This window comes from Diuraphis noxia, unplaced genomic scaffold, assembly GCF_037042655.1.
Source record: "Diuraphis noxia isolate RWA-SAM2 unplaced genomic scaffold, SU_Dnox_SAM2 contig0002, whole genome shotgun sequence".
Classification (NCBI taxonomy): domain Eukaryota; kingdom Metazoa; phylum Arthropoda; class Insecta; order Hemiptera; family Aphididae; genus Diuraphis; species Diuraphis noxia.
In genome coordinates this window covers 24,356,204-24,378,680 of record NW_028301712.1, presented here as the reverse complement: position 1 = coordinate 24,378,680, position 22,477 = coordinate 24,356,204, and the positions used below count along the sequence as shown (strand labels likewise).

At 29.1% G+C, this 22,477-nt stretch overlaps 1 protein-coding gene across 1 annotated transcript in view; it reads right to left on the bottom strand.

Moving 5' to 3' along the window:
• The window catches only part of trh (PAS domain-containing protein trachealess), a 130,604-nt gene extending 108,989 nt beyond the window's left edge, over positions 1-21,615 (bottom strand). The window contains exon 1 of the mRNA XM_015515335.2: positions 20,745-21,615. Coding sequence (XP_015370821.1) covers positions 20,745-21,004 — 260 coding nt within the window. The 5' untranslated portion in view covers positions 21,005-21,615. The remainder of the gene's footprint in view (positions 1-20,744) is intronic.
• Positions 21,616-22,477: the final 862 nt, after the last annotated feature.

Sequence of the window (22,477 nt, the reverse complement as noted above, 5' to 3'; positions counted from 1 at the left end):
ACAGAGTGTAATATTTCCTATCTGTTTATGTGCATATATTTTGGGGTGGGTTATAGGCGATATTACACACCCTGGTGTGTAGACACACACAGACGTGTAGTGCGTTATCTCTTGGAAATCTCACGGGTGTCCAAACCAACGATTTATTTTTATTGCTCATCGATTACAATCTGCCGGCACCAACCGTAACAGGTTGCGCGATAACTCATCTAATACACGATATTATTATATACCCACTATCGATGTTAATCTCCACAACATCTTAATTCTTAATATTATTTTGTTGTTATACCCCGAAACATGTGTCAAACGCAACTTATACGCTGGGGCGAGGATGATTTGACACAACTTTGGAAATTCATTAGTAACGCATACACCCGAGTCCACCACGTGTTCGTTATGACCCTTAACGATTGTTTTAATCGTTGTTTGAACAGCAGTTATTCCACATATCGCTATATCAACCACAAATGCTACGTATGTAAATACTTATATGTATTGAATGCAAAAAAAAAATGGACACGTGCTTTATATACGAGATACATATTATATAGGTAAACCAATTACCACATCCGAAGTAACAAACAACAGTAAAGGTTTATAATATATTAAAATTGAAATCGTAGAATACGAAAAGAAATATTCCGTATGATAATTTTAATTTAAAAATAAATGTAAGTAGTTTTTTTGGTTTGAATTGGAAATGTAAAAATAAAAATAAAATTCAATTTTCAAATAATAAAACTGCAGTCTTAATATCAATATTGAACCAATTAAATAAAAGTATGCCACAAAATTTAATCGAAGATGATGCATTAGAAATTTAATAATTAGTCCACACATCGAACCAAAATAAAATAATAAGGATACAAAAAATAGTATTTTAAAAATGAAATCCCTTTCAGATCCATCAATGTTCTTCTCGTTAACCATACTAAGGTAATGTTTAGACATTTTTAAATTATGTATTCACTGTCATATATTTTGCTCACGTAAAATCTTAGGTTAGGTTATCTGTTGAACAAGTCAAACTGCAAATATTAACCTTAAACCTTAACGCAACCTTAAAGCTAATAATAATACTACATGCACGTCAAAACTGCAGAGTGCATATACCTATCAACAGGACTCTATATAGGTAGTTCATGTAAGGCACTTATTATAAAATGTATGTTTAACAAAATACAAAAATATACTATTTCAGACCGACATCGATAAACCCAAACCCAATATTTCCTTATACTTTTACAACTATTTTCTCATCAAGTTAACTACCTGAGGGACTAATGTTGCATTATAATATAGTGACGTAAGCCTAATAAGGTTTTATAACTTTTCCAATAGCGGACAAGAGTATTGGCGGTGTGCAATGTGCATGTATATAAAATCGGTAGGTATATGCCACAGTTTACTCTCAATTCCTCAGAGGCTTTTCGCGAGTGTACAAAAAACTCTCAAGTCATTTTTTTTCAGCTTTAAAAATTAATCCCATTAAAGTGAAGACTTCGTTCTTATTGCACGATAGGGCAAGCGGAGTGACGTCTTTGCTGCGCAGCCTGCGGTGTATATAATATATTCATGCGGTTTTCTCTTTCATAAGCACCTCTGATATTTTCGAAATATGCACTCCGCCGTCGCCCCCGGAGTGATTTGCATTACAGAAGAAAAACAATCTCAAGTAAATCCGATATGAGGGGTGTTAGATGAGCACACTGTTACTACCAACGAGTTTTAAAGCTCTAGCAAAGTGCAATTTCAGTGGAACAAGACAAAGCTACACATGTTTTGAATTTTCTTTGATTTATGGGTATAATATTATTTGTATGTAAAATATAAGGTGACACAAGAGTTATGTGTATAGTTTACATTCATAAATGCATAAATAATATTATTATAAAAATTTGTGACGTATCAATAATTAAATTTACCGCTTAAAATTAATTGATAAGCCTATATAAATAATATTTCGACGAACCTAGATCACGTCATCATAGTACATACATCACATGGTATATCAATATATATATTACATAACAAAATATTAATCAAAAAAAAAAAAAAAATTGAATATTGAAATATTTTTTATTATTACTTAAATTTACGAATCTAAAATTACCTATCTTTGAATTATATTATATGAATTTAGTAAAAAATAAATTAATGCAATCCAATTTTATAAAATAAATTGATCAAAATATTTATACATCTATGTAAAAGTAATATCAATAAAGTATACTTATTTAAAATTAAATGTAAGTATTTTTGATTGAAATATTTTGTATAAATTTGTATGTTTTTATTTGTTTTTCTTATTATTGAATTGTATTATTTTCCAACTAAATTTAGTAAAGGTTAAGTCAAAATGTAGGAATAAAAGTAACATTATTTTTTTTTTGACATTCTAATTTCATGTTTAATAGTATCTAAGACTGTATCTAAAACTTAAAGCGAAATACGTTAAACATTGGATTTATTCGAATCAATCACGAAGAAATACCTAAAGCAATGCATGTTTTGACACTAAACCACCTGTTTGGCTGTTTATTTATTTTTTATGAGTTACTTCAGTATACACGATGCATTTGTATTATTTTTGGTGTACAATAGAATAAAAAAAAAAAAAAAAAAATGAAAAAATATTTGATAATCTGTATCATGCGTGTATGGGTGTATAATAATATTATTATAATGACAGCGATATGTATGCGGCGTTTTGGTGGAGGTGGATCCGAACACCTTCGTCGGAAACCACTGCTGCAGCGTCCAGCAGTCTGAAGCCAAAAATATGAAAGGAACAAAATGTAATTATCGGTTGTGGAGGACCGCAAATTACCCAGGACAGACGTAGAAGTACTCACACATCGCACAATGGTGTAAATAATTATTACCGTACGTACAATCCGAATTTCCCACCTCTAGAATCGTGGATTATTGTAATCATTCGGACGAAGTCATTGTTTTATTTTTTTATTTTTTTTTCTTCCCTCCCCATTCCGACATACGTGACGGTTCCCTTCATTATTCGTCGTGACCGATACGCAGGTGTACGATACGGAATTACCGATGTATACGTTTTGGAGATAATAAATGCTCTTCTGGTTATACATATATAGGTACTGCAGGTATAGGTGTATAATATGTGTATGTATATGCGCATATGTTTATATGATCGAACCAAATAATAGATGTGCGTGTGCCATTAAAACCATTTTCTACCATGTTCCTATGATGGTATTATATTATAATGATCAGAAATGTAGTATTTCCCCATTAAATATATAAACTCTTTTTCTTCTTCATGGACACATTATTTGGTATTATATTTTTTAACTCCGAGTGGAATTTAATTGCGTAACTATATTCTTTTAAATATTCTTAAAATTATTTGCCATCTGATAATTGAGTAATGCGGTAAAATATTTGATTTACATTTTTTGACTATATAGGTGTATACTATATATAGTTTTATGTATAAATTTAAAACGACATATTTTAACGTACGATTTACATTTCGAAATTTATTGAACATATTTAACTATAACCTTAGATGGTAATATGGTATATATTTTCTATACAGGGACGTTTGAAAAGGTCAAGTTTCATGAGAATAGTAATCGTAAAGAATCGAATATTTTTTTTCTTATGATTTTTTTAACTAAAACAATAGATACAGATATAGATTGTTTTACCTACATATTTTCTATAGGTAATGTTTATTATATTAAAAAAGGTATAAACACAATAAATAATAATAGGTATTTAACATCAAAACCAATATTTTAAATTTTAAGATTGAGAATATTATTTTATTGGAAGTAAAAATACAAGCAATAAATAATAGGTATAAACTTTATTATACGTACGAATCGATTTATCTGAAATTGTAACCTAAACCCATAATTGTATTCAAAAATGTAATGATTTTATAGGTGATATTATAATCTATATATTTGTAATTATATATATATATATATATATTATACACAATTTTTAAATATTTATTATTTTATATTGCCTAATAGTTCTTGTTATTCCATTTCACTTTTTAAAAGCTTTCAGCATGCAAATGTACCTAAAATACTTAACAAGATATTAAAAATTCGCGATTTCTTTTGCGATCGTAAGGATATTCGATTATAGGTTGTAAGATTCCCAGAACCGACATTCTAGATGTCTAACCAGATATAGTACGTCGTGCACACAGACACGTACCTATACATATTATTATACCATCATAACAATACATTGTATAGAATAATATGTTAAGATCATTATAATTTAATGATTCTGTCACGCGTCAACAATAAAACAGTTGTTATAAATATATTTAAAAAAAAATATTGTCCACTGTGTTTGTTCACTGTGAATTCATATCGCGATTATAATATTATTATTTCGCCATTGACAAACTACGGTATTATACGGTGTGTTTACGTGCGAGTTTCAGTAAAATAACAAACATGACACATCACAATAATATATCAGACAAGTTAAGCAGCTGCACGCACGCGACCCGATGCGAATTGCAAGTAGAATGCCAATTAGTATGCACACGGCACAGGTTTAAAGTTTCCATTTTGATTGGTTAGTACTGTTTTCATTGCTGATATTGATGAATTAAAATACTATAATTTATTATTGTAATATTTTAATTTCCGATTTCCTATACATTTAACTATGTACATATCCAAATCCTGTATACAATTTAGATTGAACATTTTTTTTCTTCATAATATCACATTATCTTATAAATTAGTCATGTGCATAACCATAGTCCATAATATATAATTATAATAATTATGTACATTTTTACATCATACGAACTGTTATACGTCCTTCGTTTTTTTCGATTGTTTTTACTATTATTTATATTTATATATATATATATATTTTTTTTTGTCATCAAGCAAAAATCTAAAACTAATAGATAATTTTTACGTTCTAAAATTAAAGCACTGAATTAGTCACATAGTCACGAAAATATGTTAGAGCTATTATTTAATTTATTTTAAATCAAATATAACATACTATATTTTTATTGTGAAGTTAGTATAATATATTAATATTATACCTACACCTTTTACCGTTTTACCTACAAATAAATTCTGCTGTGATGATTGCTATTAACTACAAAAAAATAGAAAATTATGTTTACATTTTATAAATCCAATTACTTATAAAATATTAGACATTAGTACATTACATACTGTCAGTAAATTAGTGTAATTATTACTTAAAATATTTAATATATATATATATTTTAGTTATACACTTACTTGATTTCATAGTATACTAAACAACGTTATATAATATTAATATTAATTAATATTTACTATATCCATCTACCTATATGAAATAACACTATTTTACACTATTATTAAGAATAATAATTCCATACAGCGTGCATATTGTGTACGTTCAATATCGTGTGATATGTAGGTATAATGTGACATATTATGCATTTGTATTAAATAAAATTCTCATCATTACCTTCATAAGTATAAAATCACATTATAAGTATAGTGTTTGAACATTTCATGAAATGTTTCAAATTCGTGAAATATTTCAGTATTATAATAAATAATTTTCTTTTTTTTAAATAAATTTTATTTTCACCAATAATTGTCATAACCCACCTTCCCGGCTTCACAATTTAAAAATATTAGGGAAAACTGCAATCACTATAACTACTATAACTAATGATGGTTTTCTTTGGTTATAGGTTATTGCTATACAATCATCATTAATATTTGTTTTAGAAAAAACGTCTACGATTTCACGTTTTTGTGAAACATAATTTCATCACATACCTAGTAAAATATTTTACACTTCAAACACTAATAATAGGGGATGACCGCCAGAATATATTAATATACATAATATTATTTTATGGTATACATACATTCGTCTGTCGTCGTGTATGTATATAATATATAATGAGTGTACCTATATAGTATATACCTAAAACCTATACGTTCTCCGGATGATAATAATTACTAACAATTATATGGTATAGGTCTTTCGCGCTCTATAAGATGAATGTTATAATATGATGATGTAGGTAGGTATATATTATACTGTACCGCGGCAGAGGAGTTAAGAATTCGCAATGGCACTGATATTATACGGGACTGTCAACAACGGACGGACAAGCCCTATAAACAGACGCGTCTGCTTGGGACCAGTTTTCGAGTCTCGTTTTTCCGTAATGGTCTATTCGATCGCTTCGTGTCTGGATAAAAAACCGTCGCTTGGTTACAATATGACTATACATATATGTATATAAAACGCTATAAAAATAAAACGCTGCCTATCTTTTTTTTCTTGCTTATATTTTCTTATTTACCTCGAATTTTTCTTGCCTATTTTTTTCCCCCGGCTTACGACATCCCAAATAGGGCCTGATCGTGTTAATTATCTGTATCTGCAGAGCTACGGACAGGAGTAATTAAAAATCCGTGACGCGACATAATTGAAATTTAATCGGATAAACAATGGCCAGACAGTCGTCATACGCATTAGACACGAGTCCAATAAAGAATCTGTTGATATTCCTCAATTTTTTTTTCCAGTCTTTCTACGTCAGAAAAAAACGGAAAGAGGTATGCAATTTATGTAACATTACCATTTGCGGGACCCAAAAGCCTGTAGGCAATCGACATGTTAAAATAGTATTCAGAAAGAAATGTGTACGATTTTTTTTTGTACTTTAAATTTTTTTGAGGTCACCTAGTTTGACCATACAATGGGCTGAGACATATTTGTGTCTTCCTGACGCTTTTATGAACTGATATGGTGACAAGTATAAGATTAAAAATATATAGGACGAGTTTATTCGGTTCATAAACAGTCGTTAAAACTAACGCTTACTGCAAATCCAGACAAATATTTCATTAAACTTGGAATTTATAATTTTGCACACTAAAACAACTTGTGTAGTGTAGGTATATATTATAGGTTCCTATACGCCATTAAATTGTCATCTGTAAGAGCATAATAAAAATACAATTTGAGAAATGCTATACAAGGATACTATAATAGTATAGCTAGGTATTGCTATATAGAATTTGTGTAGGCGTACTTACTCTTATTTTTCTATTGGATAATATTTTTAAGTTTTATAAAATTACATTTATACGTACATATTGCATATATCAACAACCAATATTTTTATTAATTCATGTTAGTGCTAGTAAATATGTATATTATTTTTTTGAACATTGAAATTCAATGATAAACATTGATTTCTTTTGTTAAAACCTGATTGAAAACATTTGTAATTGATTTTTTTTCATTAATGCTAATTATGTGTTCAAAAATTGTTGTTAGGTGTGGTTTGACCCCTATGACCCTCTGTTATTTCAATAAAAATGTGTTGAGGAAATGTTTGGAAGTTAATAACTGCATGCCTATTATGTGTGTAAACTATAAACATTTTAAAAATTGTTGCTAAATATTTCCTTCACTATATATATATATATATATATATATATATATATGTATAGCAGATAATATACTTATACTTTTAATTATATCTAACCTCAATAGTTTAGTTTTCTATTTTATATAATTGTCAATTGTCTCCATTACAAGCGTATTATTCTATTTTGCATACAATTTTTTTAATATGCACTTGATTTATATATTTTATATTGGTGCGTGATCATATAACTATTTCTGTAAAATCCATAGGTACTGTAAAAGGACATAATATAATGTGTCCATTGAATTAATAATAAATAAATATAATGTATATTCTACAACAATATCAAATAATATATGTTAATAATTCAGCTGACTTTTATTTTATTGCTTTGCTGTATAGTATTTCTTACAATTACATATTTATTCAGAGAACTAAGCAAAAATGTACCACAGCTTAAATAAAAAACCGATAGCGTGGAATCAGGAGGATTAGTTTGTACTTTCCAATGGCCATCCATATAGACTGAAAATATCAGGTAATGGCTTACGGCGTGTTAAACCACGTGTTAACGGTTCTTTCTAAACGTTTAAACGGGGTGTCTAATGGACCTGAGCAAAGGCCATTTTTGTGTTCAAGTACGGAATAAAATTTTAAGACCGAATAGCCTACTTCCTTGATACACTGATACACATCGGTTATATCTTTACATTACGTCTATGGTATACGCCTGTTATAATACCTACTTCGTTTCTACTCGTTGAAATGTAAACGTTATAACGTTGATTATAATCAATGGTTATAACTTACAATAATATTACAAACTTATAGGTAAACAACTATTTGAATTCTAAAAATTATATATATATATAATTTTAATTTTGTCAAAATGTATACTAGAACAATCGGTGCACTCCATTTTTTTATTTATATAAATGAAAAATCGTGAACTATAGTTTAAAAAAAATACCTACTAATAATTAATAAATGTCCTTGATTAAAAAAGAAAAAAAACGTTATACCTACTCTGTATATAGCCTGGTGAATTTGACTGCGTAATTTAATAGCTACTGGTGTGAAGTAATTTATCGGCATCATTCGACGACAATATTTATAACATATGCAGCCATTACCCGTACACGACTACTATGGAAGAATCAACCAACAAAACACGATAGTTACGTCTGGACACAAGATTTCAATTAAAACGAACATAATGCCTACTGCACCGGCCTGTATATAATATGTGCCATTTATGTTTGTGATAATGAGTTAGATTTATGCGATATAAATAACCATGAAACATGTTGTTTCGTATGTACTTAATGATTATACTAAACAACGAATCCATTTTTTTAACAATTTGTTTTTGATTATAATACAATTTATTCATTTAATTTTTACATTCGTCAGCAACTAAAATAAAAAAATGTTTTATGATTTAATTTTAACAAGACGTATTTTTTTTTTTTTTTTTAGTATAGTCCAAAAGTACAATTTGTCATAGATCCAACAAAAACGTATACAAAACTATTTTTAAACAACAGTTTTTTAAAAAGTAATATACAAATCATTCTGAAAGTTATTTGAATAAATATACCTCCTTTTTAATGTGATAAAAACTAAAGCATGTCATGAACTGTACTTAATTGTACAAAAACTACAAAATACCGAATGGTAATCAATAAAAAAAATATGGACTAAGCAGTAAGTGTAGTAAGTACCTATACCTATCGAAGTAATAGTATATTTAAAAAGAGATAAAATACGCTTATAACATATTTTAGATTATTTGTTAATTTATTTTATGGTGGTATGTACTAACATTAATTACAAAATTATTAGCAATATAAATTTAATAATATTGAGACTTAGTTTTTAGAGTGCATTTGATTATAATTTTCATATATATATAGGTACCTATTTATTAAAACGGGTTTTAAATATAATTTTTAATAATTTATTCATATAGGTAAATCGTTTTATTATTCACTAATAGAATCATTATAACAAATTATTTTTATTATTTTTAGTAAGAAAAAAAATTAAATTTATATGCTGTTTTGTATTTTAATTGGAACAGAAATGTTGTTTGCATTATAAACCATGATGTCACACGCGTGATTCGAGTTTTCAAAATAAACGCTTGTTATTTTTGTTACAAGTTATACAGATGATTTATTTGACATATTATAATTAGGTAGATACATACCATATGCAATGATAGTAAGTATCTAATATCTATATAACACTAATGGTATTCGTTGAGATTGTTGTTGAAATTAATAATTGTCTAATTGAAAAATTGTCTACATGTTTAATAATTGTATTCCTATTTTGTTTACATTTTCAGCTTTATGCTATATTAGGTATTTTTCTGACAATATGTTTAAACATTAAATATAATATTTATAATTACTAATTACTAATTTGTATCAATTTAACTACAAATAAGATAAATATATCTTAAAACTGAAAACTTATGTATTGAATAAAATTGAAATTGATTTTTTATAAAATGTAAAGCTATATAAAATAACAGTGTTATACTGAAACACTTGCATTGATATTGCTAGACACATAATCGTTTTAGTACCAGTGTTACGTAAACGTTACATGTTGCACTGTGATAAGCGACAAATTGAGAACTTAAATACGACATAATATAGTTGTTATATGCGAATAAAAAATAAGTGTAATAATTTCAAAATTTGTTAAAATTATGACGACATAAGCATCACACATCTACGGCGTATGGGTACCGTCGCCACCAGTTTTATTATTGAAATGTCGACGGGGACTTTGAAGAATTTGGAGTGGCGATGGTCGTTGTTCATTTCGCCGCCTTAATAAATCAAAGACTTTTGTCCATATAACACTCATATATATGCGCATCGAAGGGTGTAAGTCCGTCTACTATCGGGTGACAATACGGCTTTCGGTCGTATCTCCCCCCCCTCCTCGAGCCATTCCATCTACCATCTCCGCGTCGTATCATATATTCGCTTATATATATATATATTTAAAAAGCTTTTCGTTGTAATGCCCGCGCGCGGAAAAGCTGCGGATGATTTGTGTGGAATTCGTGTCGGGTTTATTAGAGTCGACCGTCCCCTTCGACCTGGTGCTGGGGGGGGGGGGGGGTAGTGTGTTCCAGCTGACTTTCGACAATCACCCGTGCACACCATACACGCACATTCATCCCCACACTGCCGCCGCCGCCGTCGTCACCGTCGCTCAAATATTATTTACGACGTCTAATAATAATCCCCAGGACGACGATCCCGCACGTCTCCGCCGGCCGTGTGTTCCGTATTCCTTCTTTTCTCCCGACGATCAAATTGCTCGGGATTAATAAAACACTATACCGCACTAATAGTGGCTAACGAAAACTATATACGTATATAGAGGTACCTATAAGCTGCGTTTATAAATAATAATATTACATGTGCCTAACTCGTGCAGTGTGGTAGGGGGTTGTGCAATGTGCATTGTATATAATATATATACATACAAATTATAATAATACTTAATAATCATGCATTGTTAGGTATGGCGAGTAATACAATTAAAGGATGCACTTTTTTGTACCAGGACAAAATAAATAATGTTAACTATATAATATGGAAGTTTTGATTATAACAATAAATTCTTATTGAAACAAATTAATAATAATGCGTCTCATTTCTTTCTTCTCTGCCAAGATGAATTATTTTGTATATTATGAACATTTTATAATGAAGTGATAGAGGTGATATAAATTTAATCACAATTTCATTTAGATCTAATGATATATAATATTCGAACTTGAATTTGGTGTGCCCATAATTAGTTTTCCCAACACTCTAATAAAATTCATCTACTTTTTTTGTACAATAAAATAATATAGGTAGATACCTACTGACAATATTTTATATTATGACTTAATCAATGTATTTAACGATAGTATCAACTCGTATTTTGTTTTGTTAAAATTAACAAATAATATTATGAAATAGAGCATTTCAAATGTGCTTACAAAAAAACAAACTTTATTATTTACCAAAATTTGTTAAATAATCTATATTGGAAAATATATATTGTAATTCTGTCCAATGTTTTGTTCATTGTTTAATTTTTTTTCTGAATTTCAGTAAAAGTATATTACACCGAAAGCGTCGCGATAAAAATTACAAAGTTATTATATGTTACTTCTAAATTATTATGATACGGACGTTATAGGTAGGACATCCGCAGTAGCTGAGCCAGCAATCTAGTACCTATAAGGTATACCTACCAGTACATAAAAGTACTTATATAAAGTATATTCGTATTTATTTTGTCTTTATCAGATACATTATAATACTTGTGTATTATTCTCTCTCTTTTTAAAAATATTATCAGATATACAATATTCGGCATTTCTCTTTCTGTTTTAATGTGAATATCATGATAATTATTTTGTCACACGATATCTACTGGATGGGCCGGTCTACAATAATTCATACCACCCCATGTAACCACATCGTACCATAAACCATCACGTACCTATTCGAAGTCTAAAGGAAAATAAACATAACAAAACTGTGGCACTTTATTCTCTACAGGTACCTGCCTTGCGCCCGCGCCGGTGCAATATAAATTTTCAGTTTAAACCAAAAAAAAAAAAGACGAAGAAAAAGACTGAGCAATAACTGTGGCGGTAATAATAATAACATCACTGTTATTACCCTACCAGCTACGGTTGATCATCAGATAAAGACATAAGGGGACGAAATCCACGATTTCGACCGATTATAGGTTTATTTATTTATATTTTTAAAATTATAGATTATATCTAGAATATAGGCTCAATGAATATGTCAACACACGCGAGTTGTGTTCTATATAAACGAGCATTTAAAAATGTACTGTAATCCGCTATTATGTATAGAGATACAACACGCGAGTTTGATCTCAGACCATATAGAGTCGTTAAATTCTATCCCAAATCAACTCATCATAACAATAATAACAATTGTATACAAATACACACACACACATATATATATATATATATATATATATATGTATATCTACATATTGTTATATATTTTGTTTATATTAGCAAATTATTCAAAATTTAAATAATATATCGCGAGAATGATTGAAGTTTATAATAGTTCATATAAACCAGTTGCGAATCGCTGAGATACGGACGTGTACGGTATTGACTGTTATTAATTCATAAAAAAAAAAATGTCGATTATCATTGTACAGTAGTCAGTAATAAATTATTATTTATTATCGATTTATAAATATATAGGAACTATATAAATACTAGTATTTAAGTGTAGGCATGCCTACTTAATTAAAATTCTTTATCTAGGTATATGTACATTTTTTCCACATTATACAAAGTTCATTATACAAAATGTAGGTATATATATATAAACATTAAGATGATAAAATGTTAATTTTTTTTTAAATATCTTACACTGATTTTTATTGGTTAAATAATAAATTTGGAAGTTACTATGGAATTTCGATTTAAACTATAGCATGTTAATGAGATAACGATTTTGAAAAATAAAACCATATCATTATTTAATTATTATATTAATTGTATTTTTCCTCCTTATATATTTTTGAAAATCAAAAATACAAAAATATGTTTCAAAAAACTGCACTTAAATATTAATATATGTCATAGTGTCAAAATAGTATTACACCATATTAACAATTTTTCCTAAAATATTATAATATGTTTACATTTTTCAAACATATTGCTTCCGAATTTTTATTTATTTTTATTTATTTTTAGCATTATTAATTTTATCACAGAAAATCTATAATTTTCATTTATTAAAAAAATTCACTATTGAGATATCATACATCATAGTATACATGATGGTAATAATATAATTATTGATTATTCTCCTTAGTAACTATCAGATAGTGTAATTATTGTAGACATGATATATTGTTTCAAAACAAAAATAATATACCTAATTATCCGCAACCATATTATAGTGGTCGGTGATTTCAAGTTTCAACAGACTATACCTATATGTTTTGAAAATAAATGCCGATAAATGAGTACCGATTATAATATATTACCCATTTGTGCGCCCTGTATAGACCACATTACATTACACGTCTTATAGACTACACCCACAGACAACGACCCTATATGAACGGATGAACGATTTACGACAAACGCAATGTCTCTACAATTTCAGTCGATCTAACATATTATTCATATAACCGAGTTTATTGAATCGGTTTTCATTGAACAATGACCGTTTCCAATACGGAGAGGAACCTCGAGTTTTGACTCTAATGTAGTCAATTATTGGCATTTGTAAAGACATCGTATCTATGTGTGTGTATATATTTATTATGTTTTTTTGTTTTTTTTTTTTTTCATTCTTATTCCTTTAGCTGCGTTTCCGTTTATGAATGAGAGTGCTCGGGCTCGCTTCAGGAACAAAGAGCACATAAATATGCTGGAATGTGGAGCGACTACCTGTCAATGGGCAAAGCTTGTCAATCCTTGGCGTGTATATAGCGACAGCAGTAGCACGAGTCCAAAAATAATAATTTTTCTCCGCGCCTAGGCAAGATCTATAGAATAATAAAATAATAAAAAAATACCTATCAGCAATCTATAGACGCGGTAAACTGTGAAGAAATAGCCATTTAGATAAATATGTCAATATACACTTTTACATAAATGTAATAATTTATTATAAACGCACTGCTTTTAATATATATCCATATAGGTAAAAAAAAAAATGTAAATGTTCACTTTTGGTTATTAAAAATGTATATTAACAATTTATGGCCTAGATATTATTTAATGTTACAAATTCTCTAAACGTTAAATTTTTGTCTTACATTTGCCTACTTATTCGGGCAAAATGTTTAATTATTGTTGTTTATCTATTTTAATAAATTACAATAAACTTTGATTATTCCAAATTTACCGACGTTAAATTTAGCTGAGATCATATAATAATCAATGATGGATCATTATATAAATAATAAGTCGAATTCATGTTTATATCAAATTAAAAGTAAAACATGATTACCTTTTTCACATCATACTATAAGTTAACCTTACATGTACTCTACAATGTAATTAAAAATAATCATTGAAGTTTTTTAATTTGCCTTTTCTTCAGAATACGCTATACTCGTCATTGGTAATTAAATATAATTAGATAAGTATCAGCCCATATTTTGATATTATAATATTTACATTGTTATCATTAAAAGTTATATGTTAATCATACTATAATAGATTATTGCTAAATTAATTTAATCAAATCACTGACTGCTCAAGATTTCAATTTATACTTACGCATCATGATGATATATGCTACATGGTTGATGAGATAAATTAATTGCTTATAACTCATTTTTATATTGAGTTATCGAAAAAGTATATAAAATTTTCTTTACCTACTGAAATAATTGTCAAATTGTTCTATATTTTTAGACGCAAAAAAATAACTATACTTAGTAACGTAAAATTAAGGAAACATGAAAGTAATATAAAACATTTTTGTAAATATACCTATATGAATATTTAACTCGGTGCTTTATAGGTACAAAATTATAATTAGTTAGAAAATAACTCAATAATATATTGAAAAATCAATGTTTTTTACTCGTTTTGTTGAAACTGAATATAAGAACATTGCAGAAACTATGTATATGAACCTACCTACCTATAAGTTGATTAAAAACAGATATCTATACCCACTATACATATACCTTACACTTTTTACTCTCCTATGCACAATTTCACAAACGATGTGCAGTGTTATACATAATATTATATACGTAATACATACATTAAATACAATTTATGATTTTAGATGGAGGTTACATAAATCTCATAAGAAGCTAAAAATCCCCTATTTTATTTTTTTTATAATGAATTTTGGTATATTTAACTATCAGTAAATACACCCTAAATCCATATTATAAACCACAATGACATTATGTATTATATACATATATATATATTTTTTGAAAATAAAAAAACCTAATAACTTCGATCCGAATAAGAAAAACATATTCCAATATCCCTTCGAAGGTCATCAAGGACATTAGAGCGACCGCAACCCAATAATTTTGATACTTTTTTTATGTTCCTTTGCTCCCACATTGGTTTGTAATGAGAAAATACTCACCAGCCCTATTACCTAGTAGGCGGTTCCTTATATATCGTCTACATATTGCTTTTAGGTGATATTATGATTATAAAAAAATAATTATTAGTTTTTTCCTATCTATTATTATGTGATATGACGTTTTTACGGTGCGGCGCATGTAATATTTCGAAGTTATGGTATAAAAATAAACCGGTTTACATTTAAATTAAATACATATGTAGACAAATTAACTACACAGCATCTAATATGTGTTTTACATGAACTATAACGTAATATGTGGCAAATAATTCTTGTACTTTAAGATATGAATTTAATCAATTTTATTGTTTTGTTCAATTTCATATTTTTATCCTATTATCTATTTCACCCAAAATTGTTTGAATTAACTTAACCTTAATAATTTCTATCTAATTATTGATTCCTGATGTTTCTATGTGTATACGAAAACTATATCTAATGTCATGAATTGCTTGTAAAAATGTTAATATAGGTACACAAATTTAACACAAATATTTTTATAATAAAAGTCAAAATTATATTACAAATTTACAAAACGAATGAATATTTAGGTATATAACTCAGAAGTACGATAATGTTAGATAAAATTATTACATAATATTTTAAGACTGTTGAAAATTATACTTCAGAAATAATCGTCTGACGTATTTGGTTTAAATCACTAAACATATTTTTTTGTTTTAACTTGTTGTGATATATTGTTACTCTTAAACGATTATACTATTACAATCAATAAAGAGTACTTACATATTAATGTATTATTAATGTATTATAATTAATATGGCTTGAATTTAAATATTTTATTATTTTCGTATCATTTTTATAAAAGTTTATACTAAGTACACTTTCGATAAATTCTTTTAACTGCATATGAATAGCATAATATACATACTATACATCTATACCCCGGTAACCGTAGTATTCATCGTCCATCCAATATGCAAACTTCTTATTAATTCATGTGACTAATTTTCATTCCGTTGTTGATATATATTATTTAAAACAATTTATTATTTACAATTGTATTGTCAAATATTGATTAATCACCAATATAGGATATTAGCTAGGATGTATCATATTTTATAACAATTTTCGACTTTTATTTTACACAATAGGTATATACTTATTATATTTCATACAGCGGCTTATAGTTATTAAGTACTCGCAGTGTTTTTATTAAATTTAGTTCCATGTATGAATGTTAAGATGTGTTTACCTATTATTGTAATGTTACTTTTTAATTTCATACAATATTAGTTATCATACTGTATGATTATGGGCAACCTACATCATACGACCAGTATTATAATGTATATTAAGTAAGAAGCGTACTACCTATAGAATTTATAATTGCTATTAAACAATGAAGGATAGTTTTAGGGGAGATCAAATTTGAGAGGTTCATAAAAATAGAGGAAATCGTGTTTTGTATACAAAAAAAAAAAAAATAAAATGTTAAGCCAAATATGCCATACGTCATATAAATTACATACAATATACACATTCATCCGAATCACAATAAAATACGTCTTTGTTTGAACTGTAATATTCATACAATATACACATATATATAACCATGAAATTATTTTTTAAATGTCAAGCTAATTATTACACAAAACTTTCTCTACCAAAATCAGTTACCTACATCCTAACAATTGTATACTATAAGTATATCAAATACAATACTTTAAAAATATATACTACTTAAAATTATACTATATAATAAGTCATATGACTAAATCATGAATTTGAAGGATGTATCGTCATCCTAAGTAAATTTTAGTATCAAGAGTTTTTTGATTAAATCAAAATTCATTGTTATACATATTTACGACGAATTTTAAAACGTTTATATTCTATCCAAAATTCATAACAATTTGTTTTTCTCCGTGCTTTTTTTGTATTATTATTTTTAACTAGAAAATTGTACAATCTGTAAAATAATGATTTACAATAACTAATAAGCACAAATGATTTAAGAATTAGATAGAAAAGATAAGAAAATAGAGATAAAGTAACAAACAATAAATTATATCCACTGTGCTTGCCTTAAAAATAAATTATTATCCATGTTTTTATTCTCCACTTATTAACTGATATGTAATTGTAGTATATTACCTAATAGTTAGTGTTACTTATAAAATTACGATTTAAGATTCTAAAGAGAAGATACTAATTTAAAAAAACATATTGCACTCCGTACTTTCGACAGGATGATATGGGAGAAATTAGGCTTACATACACCAAAAATATAAATATAAGTACCTACATGTATATACAACACATCATGTCATATATTATTATATCAAGCATCGACGTAACTAGAGGGGCTTATCTGCTACCCTTACAAATTCTTCTAGCCCCCTCAGAAATGAGCACCACGTCCTCGCAAAAATCAGAAATAGATGGGTAATATATATATAACAATTCTGCCACGAGTTAATTATTGATTTGTATTAAAGTGATTATTAATATTTCAAAAATGTCCTCCAATATTGTTAAACAGATTTATAAAACTCAACTTATGAGTTGTGTTGTTGGTGTCTATATTCCATAGTTATACCTATGATATTTTGCGTGCAAGGTTATTCCTGAAATTAGTTGATGCACACATTTTCTTTATTTTAAAATAGAATAGTATTACAAATTATTGAATGTTTTACTAAAAAACTTCGATTAAAGGTCAATCAAAACCGGTGACTTAGTAATCCTTATTACCCGTATCGTGATAATATGTGCCCTGTGTTATATAATGTGTGAATACCAGTAATTATGTTATATTTTTGATAATTAGTGGAAAGCCGATACGAAATGTGTTATCGACTCGTTAACATTTTATGTAAGAGCTTAATTTGTTAATATTAAATTGGAATGGAGGAGTATTTTTAATTTTTATTTTGAGGTACTTTATTCCATGTAACAACTAAATAATCGAATTCCTGTCATTTTTCAAACACTCACACTTACGAAAAATGTTTAATTTAACTTCTACTTTCTAGATCGAAAAGTTTTCAACTGTAGACGCGTAGGTACTACTATAGTGGTACTAATACACCAAAGATCACAATACATAATAATAGTACAGAAATTAGTTTTCTTTTTTTCATTGACATACAACTCGACATAGAAAGTTAAAAAAAAACTTATAGGTAATACTGTTAATCTATTACAGCTTTATCATTAAGAAGTATGAAGTATATTAATATTTTGAATAGTTTTATTTTTAATCATTAGTGGCTGATCTTTAATAAACACAAATGGTAGGTGTGCGAAAAATATAGTTAGGAAACATCTGTGATAGATGGCAGCATTCAAAATTGAAAAAAAATGTCAACCGTTGTATACCTTGTGCATCACTATAGTAGTATTGTAATGTAAGATTTTTATGGACTACTTGAACATAAACTTGATGTTTTTAAGAGTTATGGACTTAACTACTTCGGGAGGATGGAGAATTAGAGCGAGATGAGTATAGGTACTAATACCAACAATCAAGCATCAAATAGTGCGAATAAGTGATATTATAAGTTTTTTATTTTACCATACAATATTATACAATATCTAAAACAATTATTTAAAGTAAATGCAAGTTTTCTATGGTGAATAGATCAAGGCCTTCTTTTAGAAGCACTTTGATACTTACAGCCTACAGGTAACATGGGCCTGCAATTACAACTAAAACAAAATTTGTATTTTATGGCCATTGCAATAAACCAATATTGAGCTTATTTTTTCTCTATCTACATTGATTCGTCATACGTTATACATAGATTATGTATAATTAAAATCACAAATAATTGAAAGTTAAAATCTTTCATTATGTATAGATCAATTTATCATACTATATTATACTAAGTTACTTGTTAAATATTTGTTTGGTTTTTTATATACTCACGTTTAAAATATAATATCTGATTTGCAGCCTGTCTATAATAAACATTATTTTTGCATATTATCTTAATTTAAATTACTAAAGACTATAAGCGTAATTGGTCATTTTACTCAAAAAATCACCGAAAGCAACCGGTCTATAAACCTTAAAAGTTTTGAACGAAATTGGTATTTGGAAATAAGGTATTATATAAAGGTATATACTTACTACTCACTACTCAGCTTACTATTAAATTTATAAATGTTATACCTACCGATTTTAGCTGGTCCTACATATAAATATTGTAAATATTTAGTGGGTAAATGTTCCAATAATTATTATTAATTATACAACTATCATAAATTTATAAGGCATTAAGGCCCTTTGTTAACTTTAATATTACAGCCTCAACTTTAGTTACATATCATATAATATGTGATATCATTACAAATGGAAAATATTTTTTTTTATATATTTATTGAATTTTGTTTATTATATTATTCGATTGATAATAATATTTACCGTTTGATTATTTATTGCTTGACAGAATATTCCAAAAGAAGTAGGTTGTAGGTAATAATTCATCCTAACATTTTACAACTAGGTACGTACCTATATTTATGGATTATTGATACCTATATCCGGAATGGTCAAACATAAAAATTAAATGATCACGGTTCTATTTGCATGTAAACAAATTACAATAAATCAGACTTAGACACTGTATACAGTGAACAATCTTGTACCTACCAGCTACCCATTTTATACCTTGCATTCTCAATACTTTATATAATATCAATATGAATAAATGCAAATGGTATTGAATGCGATAAGCTATAATAATGATATGACATATTTTGATGTGCATCAAGCGGGAACATTATATATTATACCTACCTATAGGTATACCTAATAAAAATACCTAGATACATACTATCTATACTAAATCTTCATATACCTACCTATACTTATTTCATTATTTGTATTAGAATTAGAATAAAAGAATCGTGAATAGAAACGTATATTACAATATTGTTATAAGTTATAACTGCAGTAGTATTGTAAATCGTAATTATACGAGTGACTCGCTGATAGGGGTTGGACCATCGGTGTACCAAAATAAATGCAACAAGTTTTCGAACAGGAGTTCTTATTTAAATTATGTAGACACCAAGTCCTATATGGAGGAACCGAAATTATTGTTTTCCCAGGAATTAAAAAGTAGTTATTGTGAAAAAACATATGAAAAATGATGTCATATAAACTATAAACTGAAGTTTGGACTTACCTATAGTACGGAAAGGGCTGTGACACGTGCAGATCCATCGGCGTGTGAGCGGGATGAGCAGGGTGAAAACCGTTGGCAGCGACAGCGGCGGCGGCTGCTGCGGCGGCGGCGGGGTGCAGATGATTGTGGTGGTGGCGGAGGTGGTTGTGATCGGTGTCGGCGGGACGATGATGGTGGTGATGATGATGGTGGTGTCCGAGTACCGCGGCAGCAGCCCACGGAGACGCACCTCCGCCGCCGCCGTCCAGCTCGACGTGCATGATGGTGCCGCCTCACGTGCAATTAATATTATTATTTAGAACAATATTATTATTAGGTACTATGTGGTAGTTTCGCGCCGGTCGAATAATAAATTTATATAATATTAAATAAACACCGACACTATAGTTAAATTGCTCGTTAATATTATCACCAAACTCGACGTCGGCAGCGCGTCATAGCGTTTTTTAACGCGGGGGGGAGGGGGGAGACACACCGCAAAAATATTATTATTATGATTCGTATTGGTGGGTACACTTTTGAAAAACAGCTATAACGGAGGAATGCACAATATATACGTAGGCGGGAAATCTCGAAAAAACATTAAGCCCAAAAACGCACTGGGCCGCATAACACGATTGACGACGGCGGCGTACGCATTTTAGCGGTTTATTTGGAAAAGGGCGATGATCGAGAGGACGCGACGCACTGGCGCTGGAAACATCGACGGAACAACCGGCCGAGATCGCGGCAACAATATAATATATTTTTATCGGAACGGCTCGAGAGACGAGCGCGCGGACGGACGGACCACGGGCGGACAGACAGACAGACGGACCGGTGCGGCTGATACCGACGGCAGCGACGCGTCATTGATAAACGGGCCGTGTACCGGTGTGGCCGGCGCGCGTATAATATGTACCGCGTATCTGCGACCCGATGGGCGTTCACCGGCGGTCCACCACCACCGCGTACCGTCGCTCCGCCTTTATTGCCGAACGCCCAACACGTAACAATAATAATAATAGCATTATGACATTACGTAATGTTATCGTTATTATTACGTCGTTATCATAGCAGCCTCTCCTAGTCGCCGATTATTACTATTATTATTGTTATTTATTATTTATTATTATTATTAGCAGTAAAGCCATTATCCGAATGGCGAGTGCCGGCGACCGGTGAGTCGCGACTTCGCGAGTGTCCGTCGCGGTCTACCTGTTGTGCGTCGTAGACACTTCGCAGTGTTCGCACTCATCGTCGTCGTCGGCGTCGTCATCGTGTCACGTCGTTTTCTCGAGTAACGTGCGTACAACAATAATAATGCTATTTTGTCATGATCACGTCTATAATAATAATATTATGGATACCATCATGTATGACAAAACATGTGACTGGGTCAATGATAGTGATATTTTATTATAATTAACGCAGCGTATCATTGATTATAATTATTTGCATCGTATTTATTTTTTACACGCCGTAATAAACCACCTCTTCGCAAACACCCTGCGGTTATAATTTTATTATACTAATAATATACGTAATATTATGACGTGTGCTGGTCACTAATACGCGTGCGCGATTTGCATTGGATTTACGCTATGCCCGTTCGACGGGCGGGACCAATAAAGTATTATAATATTATTATTATAAAATACATCTAGTGCATTCAAGTATTCTACACATTGCAGGCAGGTACCAACGACAGATAAGCTATTTAATTATTGTTCATGATAATAATCAGGGACGCC